The 13,924-nt window shown below is 39.5% G+C and overlaps 1 protein-coding gene across 2 annotated transcripts in view; it reads right to left on the bottom strand.

Moving 5' to 3' along the window:
- mtmr11 (myotubularin related protein 11) overlaps window positions 1-13,924 on the bottom strand; it is a 32,091-nt gene that overhangs the window by 12,086 nt on the left and 6,081 nt on the right. For both annotated transcript variants that reach the window (XM_056381385.1, XM_056381384.1), the window contains exons 2-7: window positions 10,973-11,042; window positions 4,040-4,176; window positions 3,720-3,789; window positions 3,088-3,227; window positions 2,527-2,611; window positions 393-540 (exon numbers count right to left, since the gene is read on the bottom strand). In XM_056381385.1, coding sequence (XP_056237360.1) covers window positions 393-540; window positions 2,527-2,611; window positions 3,088-3,227; window positions 3,720-3,789; window positions 4,040-4,176; window positions 10,973-11,036 — 644 coding nt within the window. In that variant the 5' untranslated portion in view covers window positions 11,037-11,042. The remainder of the gene's footprint in view (window positions 1-392; window positions 541-2,526; window positions 2,612-3,087; window positions 3,228-3,719; window positions 3,790-4,039; window positions 4,177-10,972; window positions 11,043-13,924) is intronic.

Here is a 13,924-nt window from a genome sequence, read left to right as displayed (position 1 = left end):
CTGACAGGAAACAGAGAGAATATTCAGTTTTATTGACAGGATAGAAACGGCAGTGTGATGGTAGCCATGGAAGATGTGTGAGATTTATCCTTGGCTTTGCCTGATATTCTCACCGTCTTACACGTTTTGCAAAACAGTGCTTTCCAAACATTCAAACAGTCAGGGACGTACAAGTACATGTATTCACACATCCCCTGTTTTGTGGTGGATGGCACATCATTTCATGTTTGCCTGTTTCGTTAAGATGCAACACTGCAGATAGAATATTTTGGAAAATTGATATAACAAAGAAGAGCACATTTAAACTTGGGTTTAAAAAACAAATAGAAACAAAGATATGTGTTTATAACACAGCATATTTTGGTTACTATTCAGGCAGGCCATCAATTTACCTGGTGGACATCTCAAAGCGGTCGTTCACTGAGCTCACTCTCCAGCCACTGGCCCCACACCTCTCCAGCTCTTGCTCCCAGTCTAAGACAGACTCAAACCAGTTCATGTGGGTGTCTCGGCGACGGTTGCTTAGAAACTGCTTCATTTCTGGAGGAGGAAAGAGATTCAAACAGTTGAGGTTTGTTTTTCAGATGTATAAAATATCTTGTCACCGAGTGCAAATATTGTTTGATAGCTTATGACACTTGAGCAGACAAGCCTAGCTACAGTATATGTATGACGTGTTTTTAATTCTATTTTATATAAAAGACTATATAATAAAAAACAACAACAGTGAGTCAAGAAAGCTACTCTTATATAAGGATTTGCTGTTTGTATCAATTCTATATCATTGTTAAGTGAACATATTTGAGTTTTGAACAGCTGTTCCAACAAATAAAGACAGATACAGACATGACTTTGCGAGGTTTTGAGGAACTGTTCATTCTTTTTATTATATTTTATATGGACTGAACACTTGATTGATTCATTGAGGAAAAAAAATCAGCAGTCATAATCATGGGGTAGATATAATAAACTGCATGGTAACATGGAAACAGAATGAAAAACAACTGAAATTGGCTATCCAGCAGGCAGGAACAGCTGACAGTCTGAGCTCTTGCTTCCTTTTCCACTGAACTAAATTTAGTGAGAGATCAAAATGGAAAAAACATGTAAATTCAGTCAGAATCATTTCAAGTACTAACAAATGTTTAGAAAAATGTGTTTTAGTGGCACCTGAGTGAATGTACTACATATTTATAAATGCTATAAATAAAAGTGCTTGCTTGGCTCAGTATGTGAGTGACTGATTGAAGGTACAGTAACGTCGTCATACATTCAGCTGAGTATAATGCATAACACTGACCACACACTGGACACACTTGACCCCTGGGGCAGAGTTGAACTGTAGGTCATCTAACAACTTGTTTCAGAGGGGGGGCTTGCATTATTTATCCAACAGCTGACAGTCATCAGCAGCCTGGTCAGCCTAGCGTAGCTTCAGCATAGCATAACGTATTGTGCAGATGGGCTCATATTTCCATATGTAGGTTGAAGTGTACAGCCAGTGGCTTGTTTATAACTGAGCAAAATGATGAAGAGTTTTTGTTTTGTTAAGTAGATGTAAAGTGTGTTCTATTTGCTGAAACAAAGTTGGATTCCCAATCTCTGATTGCACAGCATTACATTTAATTATGGAGGATTAATCTTTCCCAAACTGAGCTTTTCAATCATTGTCAAGATCAGCCCTAGAAACCCTGAGTGAGCCTCTCTTCCAAACTGAGAGATTTGCTCACATCTGGCCATGGTTTCAAAGACAGTATTTTTATTGCATCATTATAGAAGAGAATGTTTCTAATTTTGCACACCAGAGAGGATGTGAGCTTTGTATGTCATTATAGTCTGCACAGAAACCACGAGGTTTCCTGTTTAATATTCACACCATTATTAAAGACAGCAGAAGAAGAGCAGCAGAAGGTAGAAATAAACATTAAACAAAAATAGATGAAACAGAGCTGAAGTCATGGGGAAATGACAAACAGTGATCACAGTTTTTGGTACATTCTGTCTCTGGACTGAGTGAAAACCAAAGTGAGAACAGACTTGGTGAAGATGCACCAGGAGAAAACTTTGAAAGCTTTAGAAAGCCAGGAGAGCACACGGCCAACATCATACTGTTCATGCTGTGTTTCTGATTCATGTGGGCGTTTCCTTCTCACTTCCACTGAGCTGTTATGTCTATTAATATTCATCACAGCGAAAGATGCAGAGGAAAAACTGAATGATTGACAGATCCAATCACAAATACTTTAGGTCATCACCTCTCAATCATTTTCATGTCATTAACATCCAAACAGACACACACAAGGCAACGGTGCCCAAAATAAACATTCATTTTCTACTGTGTATTTTTTGGTTTCGGACCAAATTGTTTAACTGTCTACATTTTACAGGATATTGGTGTGTATATCAAGACCAGTGTGTAGAACCGTAGCATTATAGACAGACTGACAGAATAGTAAGGTGTTGTATCAGTGCCAGGCAGGAAATGGATGGTTGTATACATCACGCTGCATACATTAATGTACTCACCTACACTCCCGAGGGCAGCGTTCTGGAAAGATAAAACTGACCCTAGTTTGAGAGGCTGGTAGGTCTTCGCGATGGTGTAAGTTATCTGAGGAGGGAAACCACAGTGAGCCCATCAACATGACAAAGGTCATCAGCTTTCAACATCGAGGCCCTGTAGTGTCAGATCAATGGTCTATATCACAGATCAGCTTCTCTTGACAGAGGGTCTTTAGCTCTGACCTGACTGATATACAGTATGACAGTAACCAGAGCCTTGAATCTAAGCCCGCCCACACACACACACACACACACACACACACACACAGATTCAAAGATGCAGCTGCGTGAAAATATTCACCAACCCAAGCACACAAATCAAAAATAAACAATATAAATCTAAAATCACAATAACAATAAAACACATCTACAGGAGGTGATTCTAAAGGCTGAAAATCAAAAACCCATGAACCTTAGACAATTTCTGTTTTGGGGCTGAGCATGTATTATTTTTGTATGTCAGCTTGTGTCAAGCTTAAATGAGATTACTAAATTCCCATATATAATCAGGAGATAGACACGCACCTCTATAACCTGTGCATCAGGAGTGAGGCGGTCAAACAGGAAGCAGATGACTCGCATGTCCCTACAGTAAAGCACCAGCTCCTCTGGAGTGAACTTCAGCGAGGAGTTTGGGGTCACCAGCTTGGTCCTGTTTGGGCCCACTGCAGCACAGTGAAGAACGGTACCAATTAAACATTAAACAGACAAAAGGGTCAAGATCTAAAGAGATTTATAGTATTAGGTTACATGCATAGCTATAGTTCTTAGGTTAAACCTATAATGTGTTGGCTCCACTGAGATTAACTTTACATTGAAGCCCAAAACCTGCACATTCTAAGAGCTGTGCTATCTAAAAATTTTATTTTTGAACAATTCAATTTCAGTAATGATTTTCAGGGAAGTGCTTACATCACTTGAATTTTAACACTATTATGCCACTTCAAGTAGGACGTTTCTCTGAATTCACGCCACTGTCCACGCCAGTACCTTATTAGTTGTAGCATCAACAGTATTACAGCAGAAGCCTTTATACTGTACACAACTCTGAGACTGAACCCAAACAGGGAGTATTGTGTATAAGTGGTACTAGTCAATAAATCTTGAGTCATAGTATGATTTAAAATACTTGAGCGTGGGCATAGGGTTTTACTTACCAACCACAACCTTCTCTATGGATGCCAAAGCCACATCATGATCTCCTAAAAGCACTGGGTCGGCATTGTCCTGCATCATGAACATTATATACAGTAAAAAATATATATTTAACAATCTTCCGTTCTGAAGTTCTGAATATAGACATAGAACATTTCTAAGAATGTATGTGAGGAAAAACAGACATCTAAAGTTTTGATCCTGCCACCATAGTTTTTACATTACGTAAAATGAATTTTATATATTTCACAATGTCATCCTTTAAACAGACAATAACAACTCATGGAGCAAGTACACCATAACAGAATATACATTTACTCACGTCAGGTTTGGGACTGTCCTGGGGAACAAAGGCCACTCTGAAGTGAGTACAGAAGAGGGTCCCAGAGAGCCAACCTCTTCCTTCCCTGGCAGTCAGCTTCTTCCGCACCATAACAGCTCTCTGAAGTACACACTCACCTAGTGAAATGTAGTACAGAGGTTACAGGATGGAATTTATGGTAATATATGTCAGGCAATGGGTTTTATTTTTTAACATGTCTGATTATGACTGTTTTTTACCTCTCATCTGTCTAAAATTGTCTAACATTGCATAACTGTGTGTATGGGGGGGGGGGGGGGGGGGGGGTTCTGGTGAGGAAAATTGTCAGGAAGTCTATAGACAGAGAAACAACAGGCATGGAAGTTTACTTAGAGTAGCCTACAGGGATTGGGTGTAACAAACACCCACAAACAAAAGGGTATTGCCTAAAAGTTGCTTCTTATTGCTGCAAGTCCCCAGGCCAGGCCAGACAGGCAGGGATGAGCAAGAAGAACAATAAAGGTACCACCTTGGATGGATGACAGTAACTCTCCTCTAAATTACATAACACCAATTTGGTTTATTGGTAAATACTCACAAATATACATGAGTGAAATAGTAAATTTACATACACCAGTAAAAATTCAAACTGCATTTGTTTATCAAATGCGCAGCTGAATATCAAGACAAAACTCGTCATATTATTTAAACTACAGGTATTGTGTGTGTGTTCTAGAAATAGATAATGGTTCTAAAACTGCATGGTCTTCAAAATTCAGTGGATAATTTAGAGCAAATCTAATAATGTGTCATTGCATGATCATTCAGTCAGGAAGGGTGTTGATGGACTGTCATCTACTGTGTAACAGCAACTTAAAATGATACCTTTAATCTTATCCAAAGTTTCAGAAATGTCAATGGAGAAAAGAGAACCCCATCCCAGGCAAGATTTATTTTTTCAGCTTTAATAACATTTGGCCTGCTGAAATATGTACAGTATGTGTGCAGGACTTTATTTATAATCTACTGATACTGTTGAGAGTGATGAGTCCTCATTGTTGGCTAAGTGGGAAGGAAAGCTGAAGAAGCATCTGAAATTCCAGGACAAAGCTTCCAAAAACAAACCGTTTCACCCAGTAAAATATCTTACACACAAACACAGATGTGCATTAACACTCAGACAGAAAAAGAAAAAGGAAAACTATTTCATCAAAACACACACACAGACACACACACAGAGCAATGAGACAGCACATTTATAACAGTCTCCTGCAGGAATACAAAGCCTTTGCCAGCTAGACTGTGGGTTTCCATGGCAACAGAGTCCAGGAAAGGGTAGATGAGAAAATGGCCTTTTTGTCCATGACAAGAGGATGGTTTGGCCAGACACACGGAACGGCAAATGTTTTCATTTCATTCAAAAGACCATGAAAAAGATGGGGAAAGACTTCTGGTCCCTTGAGACTGAAAAAAACATTCTGAGGAAACACAAAATTCCTCTACTGCACATGTGGAAGGAACTAGCACGGACCTTAAATTTAAAACGAAAGTAAAGCTGTTGGGCTGAGCCCAGTCTCTGCAGAATGTTCTTAGCTTAATGAATGTTTTGAGGGATACCAACACGCAAACAGGAAACAGCCATTTTTACACATGAAACATTTGTTTATGCTGTGAAAGAAACACCACAATTTGCTGATTACACAAGGAGTTTAAATCTCAGGGTGTGCTCTATTATTATGCTTATACTCTTTAGCCTCCAAAACCATGCATAAAAGCCCTAGGCTGAACTTATCAATTAAACCTGACCTCACATGATTTAGCTACTGAGATCTTAAGATGGTTGGGCCTGTGAACACAAGTGAACCCTTGCTGAGAGCTTGTCTTTCAAAGGATAATCTGTGGCCTTGCATGCCTCCGTAAAGTCTTCCCAGGCTGCAAGAGCGACAAAAACAATCCTGTAGGCTGTAAATTTGAGAGCTGAAGGAGAAAGGAAGAGGAAGACAGGGAGCAGAGGCCTGCGGTCCCGTTTGCACTCTGCTGAAATTTAAGAAATCTGTGCAAGCAGGTGCCTTGGCCTTGCATGAGTCAGCTGGACTAGTGAAGTTGTTAACAAGAGAATTGCCCTCTAATCAAATAAAGGAGAATTACAGATACAGAGTAACAACATGCTGTACAAACACAGTATTAGTGCACCTTTTCACTACTTTAAGATAGATTAAAGCCACACTGTCTAATACTTTCTTTTAAGTTCAGTGCAAATTCGCTTCAGTACTTTTTGTGTAATCCTGCTGATAAACAAACAGACACGGGTGAAAACTGTTTCAACAGTTGTATGCCTCCACCAGCTCGTCAAGTTGCAGTTTACATCCTGTCTGTCCAGCCTCATGTAGTGAAGCCTTTGAGGGAATTTAATAGTAATTAACGTATGAATTCTTGAGTTATGGACAAAAACATGTTTAGTGAGGTCACATTGACCTTGACCTTTGACTACCAAATGCTAATCAGTTCATCCTTAAATCCAAGTGGATGTTGGAGATGTAATGAAATTCCCTCCAGGTGTTCCTAATATAGCATGTTCCCAAGAATGGGATGGATGTGAGGTCACAGTGACCTTGACCTTTGACCTTTAATCACTAATCAATTCATCGTTAAATCCAAGCAAAGTTTGAAGAAATTCTCTCAAGGTGTTCACGAGAATAGGACACACAGACGTCCATACAGACGACGAGAAAACATAATGCCTCCACGCCGTTGACAGCCATGGCCAGAGGCATTATATAGTATATAAGAACAACAGTAGCAACAACCACAGAACAGTTACATCCGCCCCTGATCCTGTCAGCTTATAGGGCAGAGAGCTTATTAAAATTAAATGCTGGTTGAAGTTGAGTTTTGACCAATTAAGGATCAGAAAGGTGAAACCAACTAGAAATGCTGTGTCTTAAAGAAAAAAGTGCATTACATGGTTTTATTACACCGACAACCAGCATTTACTGGCATGTCTTATCTATATTAGAATAGTAACGTCTCACATGCAGAAACATTGTGTAGCCTGAATGTTGTGCAGTACCAGCCCCATTTCAAATAATGCAAACTGTTCAACTCAGTGTTTCAAGAAGTGCTCAAGATCTTGTTTAATCATATGCTCCTATGAGGAGTAAGTCTAGTTCTCATGCTAAATAAGCATATATATAGCATTTTGATTCCACATTCAGTTTAAATTCGAGTTTCCCCTTTAATGATTCAGCTGCTTTTGTTGATGTTGTGGTCACTGACTTGGACATGAGGAGAGCACGACCTAAAGGATCAGCCTGAGAAAATACAGCTGAGAGACATCTGAACCACATACTCTCAGCCTCTGTTTTGTTTTCACCCACATTTGTTCCTGATTTTCAGCTAGAATGCGTGCTGAGCGAAAGGTTTCTGCCCTCCTCAACCCTCCAATGGGAGGGAGAGCACTGTTTCGGGATACAGAGGTACCGATATTGACTGATGAGCAGCTGATGAGCATATTGCTGTATAAATGACAACAAAAATGCTGACACAACACAAAATTTGTAGAAGAACACTCTCAAAACCACCAGCCTCCATGTGTTGCAACATCCACAAATGGTGACAACAGTTTCAAATGACAACTCAGTTATATTAACGTGTCACTTAATATAGCAAATATGTCCAACTTTCTTTTTACTTACTAGAGAGAATTTAATACCTTTTTCATTATCAAGATCAAAATCCAAGTATATATCAATGCTCTGGTCTCTTGTCCATCAATCAACAAGGTATAAAGCTGACTGACAGCTTGTAAATCCTGCAGAAACACAAGACTGCGGAGAAAGGGGATTGCGAAGAACTTTGCTCTGAAGGGGTCCTAGCCGCTCGGCATTGTGTGTGATTGGACCGTATACCCATTCCCCCACTCACAGCATTGAAATGGTACATGATCTACCTATGGCTGTTGGAGCTGTCCTGACCTGTTTGCCCTCCCGCAGGCCAGCTCGGTTTCTGCGCTTCTGTGTCCCGGTGTCACATGAGAACAGCGCGGATGGTGAGCGCTGCCTGTTAACTACTGACAGAACGGGACAACTTCGAACATATTTCTGACTCTGTAATCCACGTGGTTTTTCTCAACTTGTCAGTGCGTCTAGTTTGAGACAGCATGCACTTCTTGACACAACCCTAGCCTGTAATAACAGCATCACTGTTTTTACACCAGGTTGACAAATGACCTGTCCTTTTGCAGAGTGTGTGTGTATGTGTGTGTTTGAGAGGATGAAAGGGAGAAAGACAGAGAGTCCAATGCAATGTGAGCCCTTTCACTCACACTGACTAGTGACTCCTTTTTGTCTTAGAGTGAACTTGTTCTCACAAATTGTCTCAACTGTTAAACTGCAGAACGTGCACAGACCCAGATTCTGTTTTTGAAAAAAATTTCAAAATACAATGAAATGCTAAATTTGCAGCAGACTTATAGTACATAATTTCAGCTCACAGAAGAGTTAATATAGCTCTCAATGGAAAAAAAACAAGAAAGTTTCTGAAAAAGCATAACAGTGCTGCCATTACACATCTGTCTTCTTCTCTCTCTTAATATAAAACAGCTTTCATAGACAGCTGTGTTACTAATCTGCATGGAATGAAGGTGAAGAAAGAAAAGTAAGCGTAGACAGAGAGGACTAAGAGAACTGTAAGGTGTTGTTGGAGATGAAGTCAAAAGCCAGCAGGGGAAAAAATGTAAAGTACTGACAGTCAACATTTCACAGTGAAATGTTAATAGCTAAGAATAGGATCTCTGTGAGTGTTTGTCATGGAGAAGCAGAGTCTGGAAAGTATTTGATGAAAACACAGCTGGAAAACAAATTAGGCTGGCTAAGTGAATGAAATAAGGAAGGAAGTGTGTGTGTGTGTGTGTGTGTGTGTATAAAGAGTACGTATACACACATGAAAATACATGTATGTGAGAAAGGTCAGTGTAAGCCCACAAGGTCCTACTGTGTATCAAAACAACAAAATACTGAGACATTAAAAATCCAGCTTATTTAATCAAAAAAGAAAAGAGAAAAAAAATGAAATAAATGAAAGGATAAAAAGTAAATGATTACAATAAGATCAAATTTGAGAAAGACAGAGAGAGTCACAGCTAAAAAGGGTCAAGGAGGCAACCACACCTCATAAACCCCCTTCTAAAAAAAACACATATTGCACATACATTTAGACTTTATGTGCTCTGGTGAAGCGTGCTTCGAGTGACTGCTTATATGCAGCATTAAAGATTAGCCTAGTGTAGAATGTAGGAGCTCTGGTCTGCTGCCATTCTTATGAAAAGCTCATGCAGGGTGTTACTGACACAACAAAATGAGCACACAAGGTGAGGGAAATAACCTACGCAGTAAGACCAGTGATTTTCTGTGGTCCTGCACTATCCAGAAGATGATCACTTAGGTTAACAGAGTTGACCTCTAGTAAGCCTAGCTGGCTAAACGCTCTCCATAACAGGGGTTTTAACAGTTGAGGAAACAGGAAAGTGATTTTCAAGAATGGTAGGATTCTGTTAGAGTCCGCTGGAGCATCTAAGGTCATCTTGTTACAGCAGCTGAATTTCTAAACAAAAGACTTAGTGTCAGGGAAGAAAACAATTAGAATCAGAGGGGCAACGATATTAATATGCCTCTAATAGGCCACGTTGGAGGTGCAGGACAGTGAACAGGTAGAGATGCCAACCAGTAACCGAAGATTTAGCTTGTTTCCAGTATAAATCTTCTTTTCACCACAACTCTAACACAAAATGAGCTACAAGGGTAGTCAAAGAGACCTCCACCAAGGCAAATGTCAAACAACATACACTAGACTTCACAGGAAAAATTTAAGTTAATAGTAAATGATCCAGATCTGACCCCAAATTTAATGAGGTTAGGGTTAGGGTTTCTTCCCGCACCCATCCCTCCACCAAGTTCAGTGCCAGTCAGCTCAGTACTTTTTGTGTAATCCTGTTGACACGGTGAAAACATAACCTCCTTGGCAGAGGTAATAAAAGAATGTAGGCATGACTACTTCAAGTGTGCACAAAATACACAACACTGCCTAATGATGCACAGCATAGTCATCTCATTTTGCGACAGTGTTACAAGAAGAAAAGGGTTAAATTCAGCAGTAAACCACAGCATAAATAAGTCCCTACACTATACGCATGTACTACAGTGAGCACTGTAGTACCTCACCTTTAGTTAGATATTATATGACAAAATACTGTTGTTGCACTGCTCTGCATGAGTAGAAAACTATCAGGCATGTTTAATTACCCTGGATATCACAGCAGCTTTTAGGGCATGAAGGATTTCACTTGTCATTAGTGTTTCATGAGGCACTGATTTAACTCTGAGCGACTGAAAAATTGGATGTTGGTATTCATTTCTTTTGGTATTTGAGTATGCAATAAATCTGCAGTAAAGGCTCTCAGTCTCCTTTTGAGTGTTTGTCTTAGCTTTTCAACAGCAGATGTTTTCCCATCTCAAAAGACAGAGCACCTGCTGTGACATTCCTGGTCCAGGTGTGGCTACAATATGGTGCAATATGGGAATTTCAAACCACAGTGAACAATGCCTGCGGCAGCAGTTTTCTGCTTGATGTCACTGAGTGTTGATATTTTATCTGAGCCTGAAGGAGAAGTGGCAGCTTGTTAATTGAAGTTCATACTGCAAGGTGTTTTATTATTTAGTGCCTTTACAGGTTTGTTGGCTGTGATGTCAGCTACAAACTGCTTATTGTTAGAGTGGCTTGAATCACTATTTATTTAGTCAATGCCATATGTGTTGCTTCGTCGAAGATAGAATATGTCTGGATTTTTCAAAAGCAGAAATTTATAAAGAAAAATAGAAAATAATGGCTTTAGTAAGAACTGATTTGTTGACAAACTATTCCGCTGAGATCCTTACGTACTTAAAAGCACAATCTTACCTGGTAGGCAGCGTAGTCCAAACACATCTCGACTCCTTGCATTGACCCCACTCTGACTCAACATCCTCTCCTGTAAGAGATGCAGAGCTGACATTAACACTGGCTTCTCTCTTTATTTTACATATCACTACAACACACAGGTGTCTTACAAAAATACACATTTTAAGAACCTGCTTATTTGCTTTCATGTTGTGAGTTAGATGACAAGACTCTCGACAAGAAACCAGAAAAATATATTTACCAAAATGTCAAACTATTCCTTTAAAGGAAAGAGACACCCTTAACCCTACAACTGAGTATGTTCATGTTCACCTGGCAAGAACCTGAATACCCTGAATATGAAAGCAGTGCTCATTTTAAAAGAATAGGTTTCTATTTTTAACCTATACAGACTTCAAATTGTTTACACAGCGAATACAAATGTAGACTAAACAGCACACACTCAGCCCATGGACAGAGCCTCATGTCCACTTGTCTTGTTGATTATATTTAAATTATGGCTCTGTCTGCTTCTGTCATCAAAGCCTGGCTCGTCTCAGTGGACTCATTGTCAAAGACAAAGAAACAAAGCTAACCACACAATGTTCCATGATTCTGAGTTTCCATGTTGCTGTTCTGTTTGTTCCTGCATTCTCTATAATCGTCATGAAGTCTTGCATACTAGAGTTTGTTCTACAAGCACAGTCCAACCCCACAGAGCCACAGAGGTTTCTATAATCAGACTGTGAGCTTACTAGCACATATGCTTCCACTTAACTTTGCTACTAACCCCCCTTACGAAAGCCATTTACATTTATCTGCTAGAAATCCTATAATATGCCAACCCCTGCAATGTGAGAGGATGATATGATTATACAGGTGGCGAACAAGCTTTATAGTAGTACAGAAATAGAATTTGGGGTTGACGTCCAAGAAAACTATACATTGTAGAGACGCAAACTTCCCTGTCAGCTATTCTGGCTGAGTTTGGCCCACAATCAAACTATTTATCATTGTTTCATTTAAGGCACTGGCTTTATCATGAAACAGCAGTACTTCTTCAAGTCAGCAAGGATGTGTGAACAAAAACAATGAATCCACTCAGTGGCCAATGTTATGCTAAAAATTCTGCAGTGTGGTGAATTCTGTGTTAGCAGCCTGCTCATGAAAACCCGACACTTTAACTTTGTGGTCCTCCATAAGACACAGGGAACATTTAACAAAGAGGACCTTTGCTCCGTCAAGAGGCAGTAAAATCACACCTATTCATAGCTGGTTGTTTTCTTTGCACGCAAGAGTGTCTGGCTGTTTCATTAAGAGACACACAGACCCTGCAATTTGCTGCTGAAGCTGCTTTAGTTTTTAGTACATAGTTTTTGGTATATTTTTGGTACTGTTTGGTATAATGTTACTATGAAGCAAAGCATGTAAACTGTTGAACGGCCATTTTCAACATGTTTTTGTTTTGTGTTTTTGACTGTGAACTTAAACACAGAAATTCAAATGCTTTATGGTGATATGCAGAAATAAACAAGTTACCAATGCAATTAAATTAAATTCTTACTTTGCTGTCTCTATCCTGAGGTCATTAGTTAATTGTAAATATACTAGAAACAATGAAGTTGAAAAGAATAATAAAAAATTAGAAAAATGACAAAAATTTAACTAATTAAAAAGAAAAACCATACTACCTTGCCAATTAATTAAAAAAGAGCTAAGTGAGCCATGAAAACAGTAAAAACAAAGAATTGTTTTTAATCAATCCAAATTATATGAGCTCTAAATGATGTCATGTCGGCAAGTTTGCTGTGGTGAAATATCTTTCTACAAAATGCTTCTATACTGCCAGATCTGAAGTCCATAATTAAACTGCAGAAATTAGCAGGGGGTTCTCCCCAATATATATTTCTAGGCTGTGTTTATTCCAAGACCTACAAGATGGCTTCAATGGTTACAGTTCCAACAATTTTTACAGACCAAATTAAAAAGCAAAAAGCTCTATGTTAGCAAAAACCACTGGGGGGAAAACAGGGCCTTTTAGATCATAAGGCAGGACACTAAAATTTTACAAGACTTGGTTTCTGCCAGAGCATTGTTCATTTTTTTCCATCTGGTTTTAAAAAGTTTCTGTCTCTCCATCAACACCCACAGAAAACCCGCAGCTGAATTCCTTATCGCCTTTTAAGAACATCAGAGGCTGTTCTGATCTTGTTTTGTTGTTCTTTTCATAAGTTTAGCGTGTTAGATCTGTCTATCTGAAGGTTGTCAAGACTAACAACCTTGTGCCTCAGGGTTTTGTAAGGCAAGTGAACCTACTAGATAACACTGCAATACACAAGGTGAAGTACTACTGGCACTCAATGCAGACTCTGCTATGTACATAATGTGATTAAGGGTGATATGAGTAGAGCTCCCTCGGTTAAACCAGGAAAAACTACATTTGTGGTATAATAAATGTGAAAGTTTAAAAAGATCTACAGCTATTGCATTTATATGTGAAATGTGGGCATTTCTGTTTCACTTGTAAGTTTTACACAAGAAAGCTAAAGCGAGCAACAGAGATAAGGAAAATGGGACTGAGGAAATGTCTAGGCATGAACTTAAAGATACTGTGGCCACAGTAAGACTTCCCTCGAGTCTCTGAGTCACATATCACTCGGAAACCACATTTCCAGGCCTGTGTTTTTGCCGACTTTTCACTTTTGCTTTCATTGTGTGGCTTCGGCGTCCCCACTATATCACTTTCATTGCCTCGTTTTCCCCCTGTGCTGCCTCTCTGCCCCACTTTTGCCCTTCTCTGCTCCTTCCCTTCATCCTCAGGGACAGTGGCCAAGGCTTACTGCAGTTTCCATTGCTCATGGCTTCCCCTTGCTACTGTGGCCAGCCAGACTTCTGCAGTAAGCATGCTTGTTCATGGGTCTGGAGCATACTTCTCTTTCCCCACACAACAGGCCTAACTCAGGAAGAACAAAC

This window comes from Seriola aureovittata, chromosome 7, assembly GCF_021018895.1.
Source record: "Seriola aureovittata isolate HTS-2021-v1 ecotype China chromosome 7, ASM2101889v1, whole genome shotgun sequence".
Classification (NCBI taxonomy): domain Eukaryota; kingdom Metazoa; phylum Chordata; class Actinopteri; order Carangiformes; family Carangidae; genus Seriola; species Seriola aureovittata.
This window is presented reverse-complemented; position numbering and strand designations above follow the sequence as displayed.